Raw genomic sequence first — 24,326 nt, forward strand, 5'->3', positions numbered from 1 at the left:
AAAAAAAAAAAAAAAAAAAAAAAAAAAGAGCCCAAGACACACATACATACACAGTAACATGAACTTGAGAAGGAGGGAAGTGGGTTATTGTAATGCATTTATGTTTCTGAGACAAGGACAAAACATGGATTAACATTAGTTTCTAGGTTTTCTTGGGCACTAACACACACCAAAGAATTGCAGAATCTACGTTTTTATGACAGTGTACGGGAAAATGAAATGGTTTTTTGAAACCATTCAAAAATAATCAAGAAAGGACAGAAAATGAACACATAAGAAGAACAAAGAGAAAGAGCAAGATACAGCTGAGTGTGGTGGTGCATGCCTGTAATCTCAGCTCTGGGAAGCCCAAGGCAGGATTGCAAGTTCAAGGCCAGCCTGGGCAACTCAGCATGATCTTGTCTTAGGATAAAAAAATTTAAAAGGCAGTGGATATAGTTCAATGCAAAGACCGTGGGTTCACTCCCCAGTTCCACAAAAAGGTACAAAATGAGGCGATTTTAAAAAATCCGTAGAACATTAAATAGTCCCAAATGACAAAAACTGTCAAGTTAGAAAAAAAAAATGTAACTGTGCTATTTTAATGAGACACATAAAAGCAAGACCAAAAGTTAAAAGATGAAAAACTACATTCCATGCAAACACTGACCAAAAGAAGCCAGGTCATCTGCATCAGTAACAGAAAATAAAGACTTCAAGGCTAAACATACTATTAGCTTCAGTCACTTTGCATAGGTCCAGTAACTTCAGGGAACTCCTGTGTGTGTGTGTGTGTGTGTGTGTGTGTGTGTACTGGGGACTGAAACCAGGACCTTTGCACTGAGCTAGAACACCAGACCCTTTAAATTTATTATTTTTTAAAATTTGAGACAGGGTCTCCCTAAATCACTGACTTTCCCAGGCTGGGCTTCAGCTTGCTGTCCTCCTGCCTCAGCCTCCCGTGGTACTAAGATTACAGGCATGAGCCACTTTGCCCAGCTGAGGCAACTTTTTTTTTTTTTTGTAGCAAGGGTCAGACTCAGGATCTTGTGCTTGTGAGGCAGGCAGCAGAACCACTAAGCTACATCCCCAGCCCTCTGAGGCAACATTTTAAATGAGAGAATTTTGTGCTATGAAAGCTGTTTTTCAAAAAGTGAGATTATCCTGCGAGTTCTCCTTCCTATCCTGTCCTTGTTAGATGTTGTTTCACATTAATTCTAGCCTCAGAATAATCTCATGGGAACATGGAAGCAAAAACCTAAATAATAATTAGCAGTAAAACCCAGGTATATATCAAAACAGTATTTCAGGATGTATATATTCGGTGCAGTGTGTAAGTTGGATATGTAGAAGGAATGCAAGTTTGTTTTAATGTTAAACAATTACTAGAATATACTATGTTAAGGTTAAAGGGAAAATTATATAATCATTTAATAGACAAGAAAAATTTTTAACAATTTGAATTCACTCCTGGCAAATTGAGATAGAAGGAAACTTCCTTTAATAGATAATACTGCCCCCCAAAACACTAGAGCAAGCAGAATACTTAAAGGTGAAATGTTAGGGAGTTTTTCCTTTAAGATACGAATCAAGTCTAGAAGTACCAACTTCACCATTTCAATTCAGCATTGTACTGAAGGTCTGAGACCAAAAACAAGGTAAGAAAAGGAGGTAAAAGATAAAAAAATTTAAAATGAAGATGCAAACTGTCTTTATTTGCAGATTATATAACTATACAGTGAGAAAATTACATAGAGAACTTACAAGGAATTTATTAAAGTTATAAGAAAATTTAGCAAAAAACTATGTCCAGCAATTACTGCATAATTTATATATAAAATTAGTTATAATTCCCTATAACAGCAACAGAAAACAGATGTGAAATATACTAATTACTATACTCAAAATGTATAGTGTTTCTATAAATGATAGGCGATGTACAAGCCTCTGTAGAGAATTAGAAAGCTTCCACTAGAGAGACTTTAAGGGTCAAAATAAATTAAGAGAAATATTCGCGTTCAGGGACAGGAAGGTTATTTATTTATTTTCTGAGACAGGGTCTCATTGTCTATTTCAGGCTGGCTATGAACTCACTATGTAGCCAAGGCTGGCCTCAAACTCACAGCGATCCTCCTGCCTCAGCCTCCTTAGTGCTGGGATTCCAGGCGTGCTCCACCATGCCCTGCTAAAATTAACTTTAAAACTGTCCTCCTTGTTCATAATTGGTTCACCCAAGGTTTCAAGTGAAAATTGTGTTCTTTTCATCATGTCTTACAATTAGTAAGCCATTAGAAAAATGGGCAAAACTCTTAAGCAGGCAAGTTGTACAAGAGGAGATCAAAGTGGGCAAAGATATTCAGATTCATTTGAACCCAGACGGTTGAATCCACGCGTAGGTGAATATGCCAAAGTCAGCAGGCTGTAGAGCAATGGGAATTCTACGCCCTTCAAGAAAGAGTGCAGGATCACTTAGTAAAACGGAAGATAAGCAGACCCTCTGCCTGAGTAAGGGCCTGAGGTCATGTGTGTCTGCGGTCGTGCACAGAAGTGTTCACTACTACATTTTTCGGTGTGGCTAAAAATACAAAAAGGCCCACTTCCTTAGCCGTCGGTAGTGGAATGAAGAGTACACTGTGATACAGTCAGGCTCGGAGCACTGTATGGTGATGAAAAATGAGCCAGAGCTGTACGCGCTAGTGCGGAAGAATGGTACAGACGATACAGTTTTACGTTATGCACTCCTGGATTGTATGATGTTGCAGATTTCATCTGTTAAATTAAAAGACTGTGGCCCTGAACCCCAGCCTTGCCCTGCTCGGAACCCCTGGGCTGGGGTTTTGTGAGTGTTGGGAGGCGAGGACTTGGGCCTCACTGAGGATGCTCTGAGGAGGAAGCCAGCTGTGTCTGCCGTGAGGCCTTCGGTGCCCTGGGGTGGGCTGAGTGGCGGGGCCCAGGCAGAGGGGCCTCTTGTGAAGCTGTCCCTTGTGGCCATCAGAGCCCCGCTAGGCACGAGGTGTCCCGGGTGGAAGCCGGGCCCCTTGGTCAGCTGTGATTGGAACGCTGACCGTTAAGACCAGAGGCACTTGGACCCTGGGACTGTGAGCCAGTGCCACGTTGCGTATAGATATTTTGTAAGAAATGTTACTTTTCAAAATACGTGTGTGTCTTACAGTTAGTATTCCAAGGAATGACGCTTATACATGGGAATCAGAAAACATAAATCCTGCCTGGTGAGCAGAACCACTGGCATTTGCCCACATGTCCTTTCCACAAAAGTTACACCAACACAGACAGGGCCCTGTGAGGACCGGCACGGAGCCACCACAGGGAGCTGTGCCACAAGGGCGTCGCACACCCTGGTCCGCGGGCCGCCTGAGCCAGAGGCCCCGCTCACCTTGTAGGCCTCCTCGCTGAGCGCCTTGACGTTGGCTTCTCTCCACGGGCCTGGCACCCCACCGGCCACCTCCCGGTAGCTCACGTAGTAGCCGGTGATCTCTGCTCCTCCGCTCTCATCCGGCTTCTTCCATCCCAGGACCATCGAGTCACGAAAGCTTTCGAGACAAGTGATGTCACAGGGTGCAGATGGCGCCGCTGTCGCAAGACAAACAGATGGTGAGCGAGAGAGCGGCGTCTACAAGGACCAAACCTGACTGCAGCCAGCTATGAGGGCGCTAGGTCGCCGGGCAGGACATGGAAACAGGAGCTGCACCAGCGCCGTGGCCTCCTGAGGAAAGTGGAACGTGTCTATCAGTCTGTCCCTGTTGCTTATTTGGAGTTTCCATATATCTCCAATGGTCGCCAGCATCTCACCATCCAGGCACACCCAGCCCTGTGAGACTTTATGATTATCTGTGTTCCGACTGCACTCAGGAAAAACATCTCATTCCGGAGCTCAGCTAAACGCTACCTTTAAAAAGAGAGTAAAAAGTGAAGCACCGCCTCTCACGTGACTTCCTCTCGGTCTGCAGTACCTCAGTCACACGTCCAGGGAGATGCTGGGTGTTGTTCATGAAGTACAAAGCACCACACACCTGCCACTGTATTTATTAGTGCTGAGCTGGAAGACACTGGACGGATACTTCAAGAGCCCTATATGTGTGTCAAGCTTTGATGGTCAAATTTTCATTCAACTACTTCATTCAATTGTAGTTTTCAAAACGAGGGATAGGGTGGTGGAATGAAATCTATATGCAGTGATATTGAAAAGAATTTTCTGAATATTTATTTGGATGAAGAAATAAAGAAACTGTCTCATCCTTATTCCCAAAGAAGCTCAGAATAATGTTTTTAAAATAAAATGCATTTGTCTCTTTCTCTCTCACCCACCAACCTACTTCATTCTCTGCATTGAAAGAAAAGCCTTTCTTTGTTGCACAGTACTTGTTGGCATGAGCTGTGTGAATATCTAGTTTCATCTTGAGCTGAAGGCAGAAAGGCTCTAAATGAGACGGATACAGAAGTTGGGCTGGACTGGGGCAGGGAGGGACACGAGGCATTTACACTTCGTTTTCACTTGGCAAGAAAAACACGGGATGGCATCAGCCACAGGCGTGGTCTCCCGCCCAGCACCCCTGGCTCATGGAGGACGGAGGATGCCCGTAAGTGAATCAGTGCTGGTGGTGTGTGGGGGTGTGGGCTGCACGTCACAGAACACAGCTCTGGGTGACCACCTCGCCCTGTTCCACATTTGTGGGGACTCACGGAGATGGTGACTTGAATCAAGTGTGGAAAACACCTCAAACCCAAGGCTGAGCAATGGAAGGCAGTGACGGTGGCCCTCACAGTGTCACCTCTGGATGAGACCCTGCTCCTCTGTGACCCGAAGGCGGCATTTCCAGGAGCCTCACAAGGCCCCGGGGACCGTGTCCTTCCTGCCTCGTGTCCCAGCCAAGCGAGGCCATCAGTGTGTCTGCCTGGGGACCACACAAGGCCACAGAGGGCCTTTGAATCCAGTTTTTCTCCATGCCCCATCATGGTTCGGCCCGGGGAATAATGTGTGACAGCCAAGCCCCAGACAGACCGGTGAGCAACCACTAGATGGAAACATTCAGAACTGGGCGCTGAGCACACGAACGTTCAGAACCGACGTGGACGGAAGGGAGCACAGTGCAGTACGCGACCGGACGATGAGGGTGAAGACACAGATGGAGACAGATGGAGACCTGGCTGTCCTGCTCCTCCCCTACGGCGTCCTTCGTTTCCAGGGGCTCAGACTTACTCTGCCCCTTGGGAGCTGCCTTCTGGGGCGCTGGGCTGGGCTCTTGCTCAACTGTTTCACTTACTTTACGTACTTCTGTGTGGCCCAGGCAGTGAGGGGTGCTGGGCGGTGCAGGTTTGTTAGGTTTGCTACCCGGCAAAGCATCTTTTGGGCAGCTTTTCGGGGAGGCTCCATGCACAGCCCCCCGGAGCAGCGGGCAGGTCGGGCCACACGTCTGCAGACACTGCGCCCCCTGCAATCGCCAGACAACAACAGGGCACTCGGTGCTCTTGGGGACCAAAGAGACAGAAAACACTGGCCCCGCGGGACTGCTGGATCTATAAGAAGAGGGAAAACATACGCTTCCCAGAAGTAACACCCGGGAGCATTTCGACTTCTCCATATTCTGGAAAGCAGAAATGAGAACAGAAAGCCACAGACGGAACAGGACCATTTCCACTTGTAGAACCCACAGGGTTTTTAGCTCACACAAGAGAAAACAAATCTCAGACATTCCTTGGGAGAAATGCTCTCTATTATCCACTGGAATTGGCAAAAGAAGCGTAAAGTGCACAAGAGACACGACATCAAAGATCCTGACTTTATATAACAGAACTACGTCCGCTACCATGACAGGCCTTGCCTGTACCTCCCAACCTCAGAGAGACGCGTCCGCGATCGTCCATGTTACAGGGAAGGTGAGAAAGTAACAGGGTGCTCACTGCTCCCCACTCCTCTCTCCTCTCCCTACCCTCCTTCTTTCTCTCCTTTCCTTTCCTCCTCCGTCCCCCTCTCCTTTTTTGTGCTAGGGACCAAGCCCAGTGTCCCCCACATACCAGGCCTGTACTGTCCTTTCCCCACACCCGTGAGCACACCACTAATTTAACTTTTGTCCTCTGCACACCTGGCTTCCTTCCCTCCTTTACCTGAGCCTGGGAGGCACATCGCGCCCATACATATAATTACTGATTTCTGGTCTTACTCTGTCATTGCTTCGCAAGCAGATGAGACATATTAGTAAGCCAAGCGCACACACTTGCGTGGATGCTAGAGGGAGAGAGAGAAGCAGGTCAACACACTGTTAGTGACACAGGTCAAGCCGCGGCCCAGATGCAGCTACAGGTGACCGGGTTGTCCGTGTCACGGGATCGGGTGGCCTCCACGCCCCCAGCTGAGCGGTTAGCGGAGGGTCACAGCCCGGGAGCCTCTGAGGAGACTTGGACTGGGAAGCCTAAGGGTTACAGATGTCTGGGGTCTGGCCGAGTGATGACCTGAGAAATGGCAGCTATGGAAGGTTCCGTGTCACCGACGGCCACAGGAAATGGTCGCCCACGTCAGCCTCACGGAGAACACGTGGAGCGGACGGCCTCTTCCTTTCTGACTTGGAAACACTCACATGCGTAAGGAACTTACCAATCGCAGCTTTGACCTCGATAGCTTCTGAGTCCTGGGAGAAGTCACTAAGTCCAGCCGCGTTCACTGCTCTGACCCGGAAAATGTAGCTCTGGCCGGTCGTCAGGCCATGGCACGTGAACCTACAGAGGAGGAAAGTTTCAAAAGTCCCTCCCAGGAGGAAAGTTACTGGGGGAGGATTGTAGCCTACGGGCTGGACACTTGGAACCCACACAAAAGGAAGAAAAGGACGTAAAGTGGTTTAGGTAACGCGCGTGTTTCAGACAAGAAGGCAAGTATGCAATTTTAAACCTCAACTCTGTCAAAAAACAAAAAGTCAGCCAGGCGGGGTGGCGCATGCCTGTAATCCCAGCACTCAGGAGGCTGAGGCAGGAGGATCGCTGCAAGTTCAAGACCAACCTGGGCTAAATAGTAAGTTCCAGGTCAGTCTCAAGTACAGAGTGAGACCCTGTCTCAAAAAACCAAAACAAACAAACAATAAGAAAAAAACAAAAAGTCTACTGTGAAAAGAATTGTTTCCCTAATTTCTCTCTCATTGAGTCTGTTATTCGTGTATAAGTAGGCTATTTCATTTTTCACAATAGCATCCAAAAAAATGAAGTACCTAGTAATCAATCTAATCAAAGAAGCAAAAGACCTCTACACTAAAAACTACAGCACTCTGGAAAAAAGAGATCGAAGAGGATATAAGAAAGTGAAAAGATATTCTCTGCTCCTAGGTAGGAAGAATCAACATAGTGAAAATGGTCACACTACCAAAACTGCTATACAGATTCAATGCAATCCTGATTGAAATTCCAACAGTATATTTCACAGAACTAGAGAAAATATTCAAAAAATTCATTTGGAACCAGAAGAGACCTAGAATAGCAAAAGCCATTCTAAGCAACAGAGACATGTCAGGGGGTATCACAATCCCCAACTTGAAACTGTACTACAAAGCCTCTGTGATAAAAATAGCATGGTACTGGCAAAGAAACAGACCTGAGAATCAGTGGAACAGATTGGAAAATGCAGAAATAACTCCAGATGTACTCAGCTACCTCATCTTTGACAAAGGAGCCAACCATCCTCAGTGGAGGAAAGATAGCCTTTTTAATAAATGATGTTAGAAAAACTGGATCTCAACCTGCCAAAGATTAAAACTAGACCCCTACCTTCACCATGCACTAAACCAAAATCCAAGTGGATTAAAGATCTAAATATTAAAACAGAAACACTAAACTTGCTGGAAGATAAATTAGGTGTAACTCTTGAAGACATTGGCATAGGAAAAGACTTTATGAACAAACTTCAGAAGCACAGGAACTTAGCACAAAGAATCAACAACTGGGATTGCATATTATTAAAAAGCTTCTTTCTACACAGCAAGAAAAACCACCAACAGAGTGAAGAGACAACCTACAATGTGGGAAAAAATTTTTACCAGCTGCTCCTCAGACAAAGGACTACTATCTAGAATATATAAAGAACACAAAACAATCAGCCCCCAAATTTAAAGACCCAATTCAAAAAGGGGCTCACTTCAGCAGCACATATATAAAAAGTGGGCATCTGAAATGAACAGATATTTCTCAGAGAAAGAAGTAAAAGTGGCAAATAAATATATGAAAAAATGTTCAATATCACTGGTCATTCAAGAGATGCAGATGAAAACAACACCGAGATTTCATCTTACCCTAGAAAGAATGGCTGCTATCAAGAAATCAACCAATAACAAACGTTGGCGGGGTTGTGGGGAGAAAGGAACCCTTCTCCATTGTTGGTGGGAGTGCAGACTGGTGCAACCACTGTGGAAATCAATATGGAGATACCTCAAAGAACTAGGATTAGAGGTTCCATTTGACCCAGCTACTCCTCTTCTGGGTATCTTTCCAAAAGAATTAAAAGAATCATACCACAGTGATATATGTGCACCCATGTTTATAGCAGCACAGTTTGTAATAGCTAAAACTTGGAAACAGCCCAATTGCCCATCAACTGGAGACTAGATTAAGAAAATGTGGTTTTTAAAATAAAATGGAGTACTACTCAGCCAAAAAGCATGAGAAACTACAGTCATTCATAGGAAAATGGATGTATACTGAGGCCATACTCTTAAGTGAAATAAATAAGACACACATGTGTAAATACTGAATAGTTTTTCTGGTGTGAAAAATTAAAAGTGTAAATAAGATTCAAATTGTGTAACTGACAATGTGAAACAGGAAGAAAAGGGCTGAGGGTGTGGGGGAAGTGGAAAGGATAGGACAAAGGAAGTAAGCGAAAAGAAAAAATATGAGAAAAGGAAAAAACGGAAACAAAGTCTTTGTAAATGGGGAGGGGGTGCAGGGAAGGCAGAGATATGGGGAAAAAGCGAGAACCAAGACCTGTCAGGTAGAGGTACAAGATCCCCATGATGAATGTAACTGTACTGTGTACCTAAAAAGCACCAATAAGCTCAATGAGAAAGAACCAAAAAAACAATGAGTCCCGGTTTCACCAGATGTTCATCAGGATGAGAAGGACAACAGCACTGACACGACAGTTTTCATGTCCAGATGGCCCATTCCGTGTAGAAGACAGCGTCGCAGGCTCAGCCTACGTGAGGCCCGGGTAAAGGACAGGGACATTAGTACCGTCCTTCCTGGCTACTTCGGCTGGTGTGCATGGCCACAAGACCCTGAGACTACAGTAAAAGCAAGAAAAGAATGTGGCATTCCCCTCATCAAAAACAGTCGTGAAGAGGCAGCATATCCGGAAAGTCTTTCTTTGAGGGTTATTTTATGTCTGCCCAGCGTTAGGCTTAATCGTGTTGAAGTTCAGAATTTATAAAACGTTGACACTTCGGTTTTTGTCCATTTCAAATGCCTGGGCATTTATGTTGGGCAGAGCTTATTAGGTCTTCAGAATCTAGCACCGTACTGCATGTTAAAGACCAGAACAGAGGGGCGAGAAAGGAAGAAATAGCAGAAAGGAACAGAGTCACAGAAGATCTAGAGAGTGACCCTTGGGATAGTCACCATTTTCTGTTCTAAGTGTCAGCGCCTGGAGCTTCTCTTCCTGAGATGTACGGACGGCTTTCTACACGCTCAGCCCGCAACTCACACACGCAAGTGCGTGTGTGAGTGTGTCTGTGAGTGTGGGTGCACACGTGTGCCCGCGTGCGCGCCCCTGGGCCCCCAGCTGCCTTACCGAGCACCCTGCACGGGGTTGTTGTTGCAGGGCTCCCACACGCCCGAGCCCACGGCGCTGGCCTCGATGTAGTACCCCACCAGCTCCTCGGCGTCTCTGGGCTCCTCCCAAGAAACCACCACCGAGGTGTCCGTATTCCTGCTCGGGATGACTTTGCCAGGGGCCGCGGGGAGGTCTGGGGAGAGGAGATGGTGACGGGTAACTTTAAAACAATGACCCTGTCGTGTACACACCAACATACATAAAAGTGTTACACAGATAATCACATCAAACACACCACTGTTCTTTTTATAATGTATTTGTCAAAGCAGGAAAACTCTTAAGCGTTAGTGTGAGAGGATAACGATAAGCCAGATATATCTGTGAATTTTGGAAAACACACCCACCAGCCCTGGGGAAGTTTACCGTCTGCGAGCGGACACAGTTCTTGTTTAACGTATGGGCCAGGCACAGCGACCGGACGTCTGAGAGGACATCAGCGCTGTGAAGCAACGGAAGCACTAATGCTTGCACGCAGCTCGCAGCCGCGCAGCCCGACGCTCACCGAGTCTGTCCCCGACGACGGTCACCTCCGTGGCCTCCGAGGGCTCGCCCACCCCCGCCGAGTTGCAGCAGCGCACGCGGAAGCGGTAGGACTTGGCCTCGGCCAGGTCGAACAGCGCGAAGCGAGGAGACTTCACCGGCAGCTCCGTGTTCACCCGCTGCCAGTTCTCCGTCCCCGCGTCGCACTGCAGAGAGAACAGTGAACCCCGCTGAGCGCGTCGCCCGAGGTGCGGAGCTGCGGCTGTCACCAGGGACACAGGGAACAGCGGATGGATGCGGGAGAGGCTGCGTGGGAAAGGAGCCCGTCCGCCCTGTGTGCGGGCGCCGCACAACTGCGATGGAAATCCACGCCCCGGCCACACCTCCACCTCTCGGGGCACCGCGCTGCACTGACAGCCCCGCGGATCACAAGGGATGAGCTCTGCCTGTCACGGACGGATGGCTGCAGAAACCCGGTAGACACACTCAACAGAACACTATTCAGCCATAAAGGACAAAGACAGCAAAGTCATTGGCAGGAAGAGGCATGGAATTCTAGGCAATTCCGTGCATGGTACAGTAAGTCAGACACAAACACTAAAATACCGCATGGTTTCTCTTCTATGAAAAGCCTACAATATAAATAAAGCAGTAAAGATAGATAAAAGAGAAAAAGATGTTTTTTTGGGGGAGGGGTATTGGGGAGAAGGGTTAGGGAAGGGCAGTAAAGGGTTAGAAAATGATCCAGATATGTTATACACAATTCCTACAAACAAAGCAGCTAGGAAGTACCGCAAACCTACACTTGTGTTTTAAGTCTACTAATACATTCCTTGGCATGATCTCCAAGATACAGCATGGTAGAAAGTACCCAAAGATGTAAGGTTTGGTCCCAGGTGTGGGTAACTTGGAAAACCACCATGCTCTCGGTCTCAGGCTATCATCTGTAAAATGGGTACGTTTTAACAAGGTACCCCTTAAAGTCCGGTGCAGAGTCTTTTAGGATAATGTGTCAGTGTGCGTAGGATCCGCTGCTTAATGAGGGAGAAATTCTCCCGGACCTTTAATTTCTCAGTTAAAGCTTTGATTCATTTAAACTTATTTTACCCTGGGGGAACACTGAAACAAAGATGGTCACTTCTATTTTCATGATAAAAATAACAGCTGTCTTTTCCTGCCTTGAGCACTTTGTAAGCCTTTCTAATTTGAACCCTCTCCACTGCTCCACGTGTCTCCAGAGAGGATTCAGGTTTGGAGACACGCAAGGCAGGCTGGCGAAATACTCAAACTGCTCGGGCCTAGAAGCGTCGCAGAATTCTGAATTTGGGGGATTTGGGAAATGTGCCTCGTCTTCATGTGGGACTGCATAACTTTGTAATCTTAAATTCCTAGTCTCCACTGTGATTGAAGTACATTAACAGGTGAACTGCTTAGTAGTTCTGGGTGAATAGATGATTGTTGTTTCACTCCCTGTGTGCCCAGAAGGAATGTTTTAAAAACCCTGGGACATTCTGTAAGCATCTGTTGTAGACCCCCACCCTGCCTATCCCCTTAAAAAACAGCCTAAGCCCCTGAGCTGGTGCCTCCCTGAGCTACTCGGCTCCGGGAGTGCCTTCTGGCCAGACTAATAAAAGTCTGTTTTCCAACTAGTCCGGGGCGTTCCTTCCTGGGTGATTCTCGCCGTTAGCTCTTCGGAGCGGTTGGTAAGGTCTTTCGACCTTACTGTGTAGCTCCTTGCAGTGGTAGCAAGGCCTTAGGTCTTACATTTACCGTGGAGCATCCCCGATCCAGGAGCCTGAAATGGGAAGGGTTCCGAGCACTGTGTGGGCTCACGACCCGAGGTCAGAGCACCCACATTCAGATCTAGGGGCCTTCCTCCGGGGCAGCCCTGGTGAACTGTACGCCTGGAAACGCAAAACAGGCGCGAAGGAAATAGCAGTGTGGACCCCAGCGGGGTGACCGAGGGATCAAGCGCCTGGGGAGTAGCGCCTGGCTCCCGCAGTCTGAGTCTCCACCGACGGGATGTCTGCGGGAAGGAGGCAAAGAGCTCCAGACGCGAGACGCCCAGCGGAAGGCTGGGCTGGAGGACACAGCGGACTCGGAGCCGATCCATCTGATTCCTGGGAGACCCCCCACCCGCTCGTTTCGGGGGTCACAGACGCGGCGGGACTGGCAGGCAGCTTCATGCTCTCTGCGCGCCAGGCCCAGGTGACAAGGTCCTCAGGGAAGCGCGGGCGCAGGCTGAGCGCAGGAGGTGGGACGCGAGGAACCAGCGCGGGAGGAGCGGGCCGCCCCCGTGTGAGAAGCTCGGGTGCCGGCGCCCTGGGGTTCAGCGGACGAACTGGGCCCCCACCTGCCACCACCTTTCTGCTTGGGGATTTTGGTCGGAACTGCAATGCATAGCAAATTGGTAGCTTTGGGTATTGGGCTTTGGGAGGAAACCGGGGCCTACGTGACAGAGGAAATGTTCCGCAGCTGCCGCCTTTGACTCATGGGCCGCGTCTGTGGGAGATGGTGATTATTCTGGGGTTATTCGGAGCTTTTCCCCAGGAGCCCTTCCGAGGGAGGCGCTGGGGCGTGTGCTGCACCGCCAGGAAGCCAGTGTCTCTATTTTTGCCCTCTTAAAAAAGAGAGAGAGCTCGGGATGCTGCTCAAGTTACAGTCGGTGGCTAATATCTAGCATATACACGTTTCTGATAATATTTTGGTAAAACCAGACTGATTTGGCGGATGTCCAGGTCGCACGTGGAAGGGGTGACGCACTTAGTGTCGCCGATTTCGGGGATGAGAAAGAAGCCACGTGTGCAGCTGCGAGACCGAGCAGCTGCCCACCGCAGAGAAAACAGCAAATAAAGGGAAATCACCCGCCCAGGGCTTCAGCTCTGTGAGAATCTTCTCAAGAACCTCGTGTTTGAAAAAACAAAGGCCACAAAGAATGCCGCATCTTGTTTCGTGTTGTTCCATGGCAGAAGCCGGCATGCACTGCTATGCCTAGGAAATTTATTCTCTAGCAATAATCGCCAAGGAAGATGAGTAGGCATGTGTTACGAAATGGATCAGAACAGCACTCCAGACAAAAGAAGAAAATCAACTGAGCTCCATATTTCTGTTAACAAAAAAAGACCCTTTCTGTGATTTTTCTATAAAAGTAAAATGTAAAGAAGTTTTCCTGCTATCATAATTTGATAACAATAAAAATTAAAAGTTCAAATACTGGTTCCACTTATTATTTTAAACACTGGTGCCTCACCGCCCATACAAATGTAAGTTTTCAGAAATATGAGCTCAGAGCTTTTCTCAGGTATACCCCAATCAGTGTTTGTTTGTTTCCAGCACTTGGGGTGAAATCCTGGTGAAGCGCTGAGCCACCCCCACCCCGGGTGTGCTGGTCGCAGCTTGCCTAACAACAGACTCGGACTCGGGCCTCATCTGGAGCGAATTCTTCTCCAGGCCTCTGTGCCATCCAGACCCAAGCCCTGCCTTGCGCTCTCCTGTCCCCGCCAGGCAGCTGGATCTGCTTTTCCGCAACGCGCTGGCCAGGTCCCAGCTCCTTCCCACCTGCCAGGACCAGCTCTCCTCGAATACCCACCTCCATCCCCACCCATTCCACTGTGTGCGGGCCCTAATGCGCTAATGCCCCTCTGTGAGCTGCTGGGGGACAGAACTGCCAGTATCTCAGCCACTTTGCCACCCCAACCCCACTGTCCCGCCTGGACACAGGGCCCTGGAGGGCTCGCTGCTGTCTCCCCCTCTGCCCTCCCGCTGCCCGGGCTGACAGCCTCTCCTTCCCACTCAGGGGTGAGGGTGGGGAGACACAGAGCGGCCCACAGAGCTGGGACACGGGGAGCGTCTCTGGAAAACACCGTCATCCTGGCAGTCTACAGTCTCAGGTCATTTCTCCGCTGACAAGGGTTGTAATCTGGGGTCTGTGGCCCTCCTGGTGGGCTTCAGTGGGTCTCGGGGTTCCATAAGCCCCCTGAACCGTCAGGCACAGTTCTGGGTGATGTACAAAGCCGCCTAAGGAGAGAGCTCCCAGTCTGTAAGAATGCGCAGTATCAGGGCACCCTCCCTCCCTGCTCCCTTACTCCACTGTCCTCAGAAACTTAGCCCCAGCTTTGTAAAAGTCTCTAGGCACTGGGGACTCTGGAGCCTTACCTTCTCCACAAAGTACGCAATGCCCTCATGGCCACGCTGCCCAGGGGGCTTCCAGCTCAGCACCACGTAGCTCCGGGTGGCTTCAGTGACTGAGAGGTCTGTGGGCGGCCCGGGGACAATGCCCGCTGAAAGACAACAGGGAAAGTTAGGGACACATTCCGGGTAGGCTGGGACCCTCAGCGCCAGATGTGTCTCTCCCCCGGAGGAGAGGGGCCCCGGCTCGGCTCGCAGGGTGCGGACGTGGCTTGCGGTGCTCACGCGCTTGTCCTGGAGCGTTTACGGACAGAGCCAGGGAGCCGGACACTGTCGTTGTCTATGAACTGTGTGCGGTCGAGGCGATAAAGGGAGAAGCCAAACAGCAGAGTGCAGGGTGTGAGAGTGTCTGAAGGACTTGGGAAAGGCACGCTGAGGCAGGAGGGCCCTCAGGAGCGGCGGGCTCTTCTGCCTCCAGGTCTGCCAGACTGGAATAGTGTGATTTTCTCTGGCTCGTCTCACTATGCAGTTCACACTGCTCTGGAACTCACTGTGTAGCCCAGAGCTGGTCTCGAACTCACAGGCTCCTCCTGCCTCAGCCTCCCAACTGCTGGGATTACAGGCGTGCGCCACCACACCTGGCTGGCTCTGTTTCCTCATTCAGCTCCCTCTTGGTAGGAAAGCATACCCAGCTTCCCAGACACAGCAAATACTCGTTTCTTGATCGATGATACTGGCACTTGCAACATATTCTCCTGACTCTGCTGTGTGCTTTTTAGTTTCAGCAGAGTTTATATTTCTGTTCCCCCTCCAACCTCAAGCCATTTGGTTGACCATGAGCCCTGGTGCCCATGTATTTCTAGGTCCTCACTTCCTGCCAGATAAGAGCAGTTGAGCCTTTGGCATTCGTTTTTAAGCCTGACATAGAACTGTACATAAATTCTTCCTGTGCGTTGCAGTTTTGAACTAGGCAATCCATAACTCCTGTGAACATGCCTAAGGGTAAGGCCCCTGGTGACCATCAATTGTGTTACATCAGGTGAACTGGATTAAAGCACAGAAGAGAGCAGGAAAGCACACCTCCGGGGGTCTGGACTGGCCAGGGCAGCGTGACCCTGGGTACCGTGTCTCACTCCGGGCCCTTCCTCTCTGGCGCTGACCCATGCTCTCTGCTTCCTGCCCACCATGAACTGACCCAGCTGACCACAGAGCGCATTCCCTGAAACCGCGAGCTAAATAAATCTCTCCTTAAAGTTGTATCAAGTCCCTTGTCCCCGGAACGGGAAAGCTGACTGAAACACCTGTAAGTCATAAAATGTCCACAAGGGCCCCTCCCCGTGAGTCTCTCCCCTCTCACTCTGTGCTGCGGAACAAAGGCAGATTTCCTCGGGATAGAGCTGAAGGGTATTTCTAGAAACATGAAAATTAAACTCAATGTGTCTGGCATGAAATAAAGAAATTACCAATTATGTAAGGAAGCAAGAAAATTAACCCATCAATCAGTAGAAACAAAACCAGAAATGTCCCTGATGATAGAATCTGTATCATCTGTGAATTGCTAGATACAATTAGTATATAAAGGCCTCAAACAATGTGCCCCATGTGTTCCAGAGCGTGAGCCTTGAATGCACATAGCATCAGTGAGCGGAGGGACAGTTTCAAGTGGTTTCAGCAGACCATGAGGGGATTTCCTGAAGTGGAGAGGACAGAAAAGAGCACTGGAGAAAATGTTTAAAGAAATAATCCCGAAAATTTTCCAGATCTAATGACAATTGTAAACCCACAGAGCTGAGAAAATTGTTGACCCTAAACAAAAATACATATGAAAAAAAATGAGATAGGTGCCCATTATAGTCAAAATTTTTAAAGAGTGAAAAAGAGAAAATTTTAGAAGCAGATACAGAAAAAGACACACTACACACTTAGCAACAAAAATAAGAATGAAAACAGTCATTCTTTAGTGAGGATCTGTGCCCCAATGAGCCAAGCTCTCTAAACTACAGAAAGAATGATGTCATCTAGAATTCTGTATTCAGTGAAGGTATATTTTAAAAATGAAAGTGAAACAGAAACCGTTCCAGACACATAATACATAAAAGAATTTGCAACCAGTAGACCTGCACTACAAGAGAGTTAAAGAAAGTGAATCAAGTGGAAAGGAAATATTGTCAAACAGAAATCTGGATCTATAAAAAAATGAAAAGGAAAAAAACATAAACAATCTCTTTGCAAGAGAGCACAATGACATTAAAGCCGACATAACAATGGTGATTGTCTCATGCAGGGTTATGTGTGTGCATCGAATAAACTGTAGGATGGTGATGGCCCTGAGGCTAGGAGGGGCGGGAGGGGAGGGGACGCCACAGCTGGAAGTTCTGATGCTGCTTACGAAGTTCACAGCGTGCTACTGCAACTGAGCTAAACAGGCTGAGTAACAAATTCTAAACCACTGAAGCCCAAAAACATAATAGTCAGTGGCATAGCACAGATAAGCAGAATATAAAATATACTCAATCTTTAAAAAGTAGAAAAACAGGAAAAAGGAAACAAATAGATAAACAGAAACAAATAATAAGATGGCAGATTTAAGTCCAACCATAAGAATAATCACATGAGATGTAAGTGGATAAAACATCTCAGTTAAAGCCAAAGACTGCCAAACTGGATAAGAAACCAGAAGCAACTACACGCTGCTGACAAGAAGGACAGTTTAAATAAGGACAAATGTAGACAAGAAGGTAAAGGATGTGAGAGCACGTGCCATGTTAACAGTGATCGAAAAGCAGGTTTCTCAGCAGAAAGACATTGCGATGGGGTACAAGGTGCCAGGTCGGTTCATCTAAATGAACATATCTAGATGAGACTGCCTCTAAATGAACAGAGGCACAAAAATTTCTAACAAAAGCTTAGCAAATAATAATATTTAAAAAGGATAATATATAACAAAGTTGCGAAAATCCTAAAAATTTTTAGGAAATGAAATCCAACAATATAGGAAAAGAATAATTTAGTGTGACAAAGTGGGGTTTGCCCTAGGAATACAAGGTTGGTTTAATAATCTAAAGTCAAATCAGTATAATTCACCAAGTTAGCGGAAAAGGAAAAAATCATCCAATCTCAATACATGCAGAAAAGGCATTTGACAAAATCCGATATCCATTCATGATATACATCTCAGCAAGTGCTGGCACTAGAAAAGCCTTCCCTACACCTGATAAATGATGGATATAAAAACCCTCCCTGAGCTGGGGGTGGTGGCACACACCTGTGATCCCAGCACTCGGGAGGCTGAACCAGGAGGATCAGCACAAGTTCAAAGCAAGCCTGAGCTACATAGTGAGTTCAAGGCCAGCCTGAACTACTGAGCGATATGCTGTTTAAAAAATATATATATATATCTGAAAAAATCCTACCCATAATGCTATATTGGATCGTGAGAGACAAAGTGCTTTTTCTTTGATAGAAGAAAAAGGCAAAAATGTCATTACCATTTCTGATATTGTGACATTTCCAAAAACGACAGCAAAACACTCAATTGTGACCAAGATGTCAAATGGCACAAAAAGAGTAAGCACGAAAAAAAGTAGCTAATATTAGGGAAATGCAAGTCCAACCCACACAAAATACCATCAGCCCACGGAGTGGCTAAAGTTAAAAAGGGCGAGCAAAGCAAACACTAGTGACGTCGAGAAACAACTGGAATCTCACAAGTGCCGGTGGGACGCAGATGAAGCTCAGAATAATTATGCTGCTGAGTGATGCGGACCAGGCAAAGATGGGTGTGAGTCCCTCTATCCCAAATCGTGCACAGGGCCGGGGACTGAGCTCAGTGGTGCCGCCTGCCTCGCAAGCGCAAGGACCCGAGTTCGATCCCCGGTACTAAAAAAGCCAGGATAAAACAAAAAACAAGCCAAAATCATGGACAATGCAAGCTGTGGCAACAGAAAGCAGATGAGCTAGGGCTGGGGCCACAGGCGCAGTGGGAAGGAGGAACTGCGAGGGGCGCGGGGAACATCAGGCGTGGTGGGGATGCTCGGGATGCTCGTCCTGATGATCGCGGTCATGGCTTCGTGAGCGTACACGCCAGTAACACCCAAACAACTGTACATTTTCCACACCCACAGGTTACTGTGTGACAACTGCCCCTCAGGAAAGCGTCAACAAGAAAACAGGACGCTCCGGGGCCTGGGGGAACAGCTCAGCAGTAGAGCAAGTGTTCCGCACCGCGCCCAGCTGTGACCCTGATCAGTCACTTCGCCTTTCCGGGGGCCCTAAGTAAAGCGTGCTCACCGGCAGTGGCATCTGGGGAAAGCAGAGGTCTTACCTGAGGGCTCCTCTTCCGTGACAATGATCTGTCCCGTCCAGGGTGCTGATGGGCGACCTGAAGAGAGACGAATAGAAGCTCACAGACGTCCACGAGGGTGGTAAATTGATAAACCGTTGGATTGGTCACAAGTGGGTTTGTTCCTGGCTCACTTTGGGTATTTTCCTAGTGCATCATCTCAGATGGCATGGTGGGGGACACAGCCCCATCTTCAAGGGACCGGAAGTCTGCAGGGCCTAGAATCTGCCAGGGCTGAGGGTGACTTCCGCAGGCCAGCTGAGCCACCTGCATGTGTGTGCCACTCAGGAGGGCTCTCCTGGCCCTGCTTAAGAGACAGCGGGTGTCTGGGGGAGCCATTCCAGAGAATGAAGGGGCCCATGTTGTGGTCTGTCACCATGAAGATGAAAAAGAAGAGGGGCGTTGATCCCACCACCGCGAAGCTCAGGAAGAGAAATTTTTCCCCATTCCATTTTTTAGGGTACCAGGGTTCGAACTCTGGGCCTTGTGCTTGCGAGGCAGGCGGCAGAAGCACTGAGCTACATTCCTTGCCCTCCCCGTTCCATTCTTGCAAAGTGCTATCTACTGAGGGGTCAGCTGAGGCCTGGAGTGCGAACATGGAAGAGACAGGTCTACTGCCAAGGAGCAGATTCACCCTGATCCATCCAAGCCAGAAGGAGAACACGGCTTCTGCGTAACGGGGGCTTTTCACGAGTGTTTGTGCAAAAGCGGAAAGATGGCAAAGATCATTTATTTCCAGCCCAAACAAAATCATACTGTGGTTGGATTTGTAAGAGAGCAGCAAATGGAACCCTGAGTGGAGCCTGCGAATTTGGGGAAGAGGGAGAGGAGCAGGACAGCTGGCGGAAAGTGACCTGAGAAGAACCAAGGAGCCGATTGGACCAGGGTTCGGGGAAAGGTGAATTATCATACTTAAATTCTGGGGTAGCTACTGCGCACAGTAAGGTACAGAACAACCCGCAAAGGTGGCACAGACCCGTCATCCTGCACCTGGGTGGCTCTGCCCCACCCCAGGGCACATCTGGCAGTGTCTGGAGACAGTTTTGATGGTCACACGGGGGGAGTGAGGCTACTGGCACCTGGTGGGTAGATGTAAGGGACAAAAGCATCCTATCACATGCAGGACGCCCCCTTCCACAAAGACCTGCTGGCCTAAAGTAACATCAGGGGTAAGGCGGAGAGCTGGTACAGACTGAAATGTCATCGTCCTGAAGCCCTGTAATGTCACTGTGTGGTCCCTATTAGTGGGGATCCCAACAGGCTCCAGGGAAAAATGCAGGGCATCGTTTATGTACCCTGGAGACTCAGTATAGGAAAAGATTATTCTAAATTGTCTAACGTGGAATCTCAAGCTCAGATCAGATATCATGCAGGCCTGCTTCTGTGTTGCTAGAGAGAAATGGCTGGTGTGGAGACGTGAATGCTCAGGGAGTAGATTTCAGAGGCAAGAGATGGATGCACTTTGAGCCAGAAGCGCATTTGGAACACAGGGCTAACGAGAATAAAAATGCTCTCGGGCTATTTATTTTCATATTTCCCACCACACACAGCGCCTGTAACCCAGATTAACAAGGCAAACTTTTCTGAGTAAGATCAAAAATAAGATGTAATGAAGTAAGATTACCCAAAGCCCTGAAGAGACTGGCTGGGCAAGACGACCAAGGAAAACCCTCCCCCAGGACTTCCTAATCAGAGATGGATTTCTTGTTCTCATCTCCCTCTAGTGGAAGGGAGAGGCGTAACCTTGCACAGAAGATCACTGCATTTGTTTTAGTTTATTTCATTTTAGTTTTTGCCATACTAGGGATTGAGTGCAGGGCTTTTGCACTGAGCTGCACTCTCAGACCTTTGTTACTGTAAGACCAGCTCTCACTAACTTGCTAAACTGCCCAGGCTGGGTTCGAACTTGAGATTCTCCTGACTCAGCCTCCCAGAGAACTGGGGTCACAGGTGTGTGCCACAGTTTTTTTTTTTAGTTTTAGTTTTTGTTTTTTTTTTTGGAGACAGGGTCTCACTATGTAGTTGAGGCTGATCTGGAACTTACTATGTAGCTCAGGCTGGTCTCGAACTCAGCAATCCTCCTGCCTCAGCCTTCTGAGTGCTGGGACTATAGGCGTGCACCACCATACCCGGTTGTGCCACAGTTATTTTCAAAAGGTAAAGAAGTACAAGGGAGGGTGCCACAAAATGGAAAGTGCTTACTTTTAAGTCTAGCTTTCTCTGCTGGATCCAGAGCAGCCACGGGCTCAGAAACTCGAGAGGGGAGGCCTATTCCGTTTTTGTTCACAGCTCGAACCCGGAACACATAGGAACGGCCCTCTATTAATCCGGTGACTGGAAAGCGAGCGAACTTCACAGGTGTGTCGTTGCACTGGGACCAGCTATCCGTGCCCACCTCACACCTAAGGGAAAGTGCAGGCACAGGGATGTTGCACGCGGACCTCTGCAGTAGGAGCCCCGGCTCCCGACACAGCAGGCTCCCTAGTTCTCAGACAGCAGGTGCCCGGTCCCACGCAATGCAGCACATCACCCTAACGGGAAGAAAGAAGCCTCAGATCCGTCCTGATTTGCAAGCAGGAGGCTGAGGGTCCCATGTGCTGAGCAAAGGAGTTTGGGGAAGAAGAGAAAGCAGGAAGGGGACCCACATGTTCACGTGGGTGAGGCCTGGGGGGAGGACTCCCCTGACCCCACATCTGATGCCTTTCATCTACCACCAGTGATTCCTTTCTTTGTCTTCCTGGGGCATTTTCTTTCTAACATGGCAGTGCTATTGGAATTTTGGCCCCTGAAAGGGTCTCACTGTAGTTTGGAAAACAGCTCGCCATGTTGTCTTACTGCATGGTCACTACATTCCGCGAGGGTGAAGGGCAAAGAGGCGGCTGTGATAGGCTTGTTTCTTTAACAGGTGAGATGGACGACAAGCAGAGAGAGTCCCGAGGGCCCTCTCACCCATCAAAGCTTACAGATCACTTGGAAGTTCGCCGAGGCCGATAGGCCAGACACTGAGAGTGAGAAAAGATCTGTGCAAACCTTCACTATTGGCCTTCACTAACCGACGCTCCCATAGCATTTCACGTACCCAGCTAGGTCGTATACAATCGACAAGAAGTGTTTCTGAGGAGGGTATCGAGCTCGACGGGCACACCTGTACCTCGTGCTATAAAGTCGGGGTTAACCCACCTGGGTGCAAACCTAACTCTACCGGTCGGTGATGGGTCCACCTTTGGAGTCTGGGTGCATGGACAGGCAGGCAGACCTATGTGAGTGTCTGGATGTGCGCGTGGGGAGAGACAGGGGAGCGGGGGGAGTCGGGTGCTGGGTGCAGGTGGACGAGGCACTAACTTATCAATGAAGTAGCCCAGGATGGGGCTCCCCCCATCCACAGCCGGCTGCTTCCAGGAGACGATGATGTAGTCTTTGTTGGCCTCCAAGCTCGCCACATCCAGGGGCGCGGCAGGGGCGCCTTCAATCTCGGCGTCCGCATCTGTGGAGACAAAGGGGTGCGGTTACCCCAAGTCGCGCTCTGCTAGCTGGCAGGCTGTGGCCCTGCACACAGCGGGCAGCTCGGCGAACAAACCTGGAATCTCCTGATGCGTTTACCCGCGTAGCGGCAGGTGCTTCTCCCCTTCAGAGGGAAGATCGTTACCTTAGAAAAGACAAAGGGCTCCGGAAGTGCCCGCGACTTTTGCTGCCCCAAATGTGCCCAAGGGAAAGGGGCTGGAAATGCTGGCAACTGCTGCCGGGTAAGGCGCCGTGCCGGCCAGTCTGCTCGCAGGGCATTGGCTGTACAAGGCTGCTGGTACGCCGGGAAGGCTTCCTGCAGGACAGAGAGCCCTCTGCCACCTCCTGGATGCGTCCAGAGGGAGAACCGTGGAGCTTCGCCACCCTTAGCTGGGCACTCTCACTTTGATGCAGAAAAGAAACATGCATTTAACCAAATTCCACCCCCAAGCTGAAGACGCTCAGGGAAAGAAGCCTGGTGCTGCATCCGCAACTGAGCCTAGTTTATCTGCGTTTAGGAAAAGCTCAGGCTAACAAAGGACAGAGCCCAGTGGCTGTTTATGAACGGGGTCTGCACAGCTACATCAGCGAATCTGGGCTGCTGTCGGCAGGGGAGGAAGGGGACCCATTAGTTTCAGAGCAGAGGGCCCTAGCAGAGGGTTCTTGGCTGCCAATTCCTGCCAGCCACTGACCGACCCTCACGCACATGGTTGGCGGAGAGACCAGGGCACGGGGAGGAGAACACCCTTGCTGACTGGACAGCCACTGTCTTTTCTTATGATCCACACGTTGCAGTGCTGATGGGTTGCTGGGATGTTAGATAACGGGCAGAAATATTTTTCAACTTGTGAATTAAATAGCTTTAATAGCTGTGAAAAGCTCAACGTTATTGTTTTTGGTTTTGGTATTGGGGATCAAACTCAGGACCTTGTAGTTACAGGGCAGGTACAGCGCCACTGAGCTACATCCCTGGCCCAACACTACTGGTTTTTCCCAGTAATCCTAGAGAGCAAACCTTTGCACTGAGCTACCTCCTCATTCCTTTTTTATTTTTATTACATTTTTTAAATATTGAGACAGGGTCTTGCTAAATCACTAAGTTACCCTGGAAAGACTTGAGTTTGTAATCTTCCTGCCTCAGCCTCCCAGGGTGCTGGATGACGGATGCATGGCCACTGAGTTTACTGGGATCTTGCACATTCTGTTCCATGCCCTACAAACCAGCGGGGAGTGGCTCCAGCTAAATCTCTCCCGCAGGTGTACTCTCAGATGGAACTAATCCCTGTGCCTGACACTGAAGGCGGGGTCCTCATGCGCCAGGCAGTGGTGCTGAACGTCGGGGTGCACAGACCCCGTTCCTCTGCAGAGCCGGCAGCGGAGCCACAGCGACCCCGCTGCTTGGGGGAGGCTTCCTCACCTGTGCAGCTGCGCACCTGTGTATGGAGCCCGGGCGGCCGACAGGAGGCGCCAGGGAGCCGCCCGCCAGCACCTTTGTAGCATTTGTTTGCACCGCGCCACGCACGGGGTGGGCGACAACCTTTCAAGGTGCCCAGGCATTCGTGATTCATTCGTTTATTTGTTCATTACTCTTCTAGTTGCTAACACCAAAGTTAACAAGGATCGTTCCTTCCTCCAAGAAGGTACAACGCAGCGGGAAAAAACACTGGAAACCACAAGGACTCGGCCGCTGGCACCGGGCAGACCCCCGCGCAGGCGCACTGAGCACTTGGCCACCCTCCAAGCAGCGGCACTTTAGGTTTAATTAATCGCATCAAAGGTTGGCTGCCTGCTCTCTACAGTCTGACCTCCGACACAGGCTACTATTCACTTTTGTCAAGATGTAATTCTACTGCCTTCGTTATAAAAATCTTGCATGGTTGTACAATAAATGACAAAACCGTTTGACTCTTTTCCTTCCATAACATGGAGATAACTACTATTAATATATTGGCCTAGGCCTTTCTTGATTCGCCCCCTACATTTATCAAAAATGATTGTTTTAAAAAATAAAATGGGGCCCTACTATATAGCTCTATGAAAAACTTTTCTTGATACATCTCCATATATATA

General features: G+C 48.8%; 1 protein-coding gene across 1 annotated transcript in view; it reads right to left on the minus strand.

Moving 5' to 3' along the window:
• The window catches only part of Myom1 (myomesin 1), a 140,244-nt gene that overhangs the window by 50,420 nt on the left and 65,498 nt on the right, over positions 1-24,326 (minus strand). Inside the window, exons 12-19 of the mRNA XM_010638739.3 lie at positions 22,098-22,239; positions 20,958-21,157; positions 18,738-18,794; positions 14,441-14,565; positions 10,308-10,491; positions 9,764-9,938; positions 6,590-6,711; positions 3,374-3,570 (exon numbers count right to left, since the gene is read on the minus strand). Coding sequence (XP_010637041.1) covers positions 3,374-3,570; positions 6,590-6,711; positions 9,764-9,938; positions 10,308-10,491; positions 14,441-14,565; positions 18,738-18,794; positions 20,958-21,157; positions 22,098-22,239 — 1,202 coding nt within the window. The remainder of the gene's footprint in view (positions 1-3,373; positions 3,571-6,589; positions 6,712-9,763; positions 9,939-10,307; positions 10,492-14,440; positions 14,566-18,737; positions 18,795-20,957; positions 21,158-22,097; positions 22,240-24,326) is intronic.

The sequence above is a fragment of the Fukomys damarensis genome, unplaced genomic scaffold, assembly GCF_012274545.1.
Source record: "Fukomys damarensis isolate Sample0158 unplaced genomic scaffold, DMR_v1.0_HiC HiC_scaffold_30, whole genome shotgun sequence".
NCBI classification, from domain to species: Eukaryota; Metazoa; Chordata; class Mammalia; order Rodentia; family Bathyergidae; genus Fukomys; species Fukomys damarensis.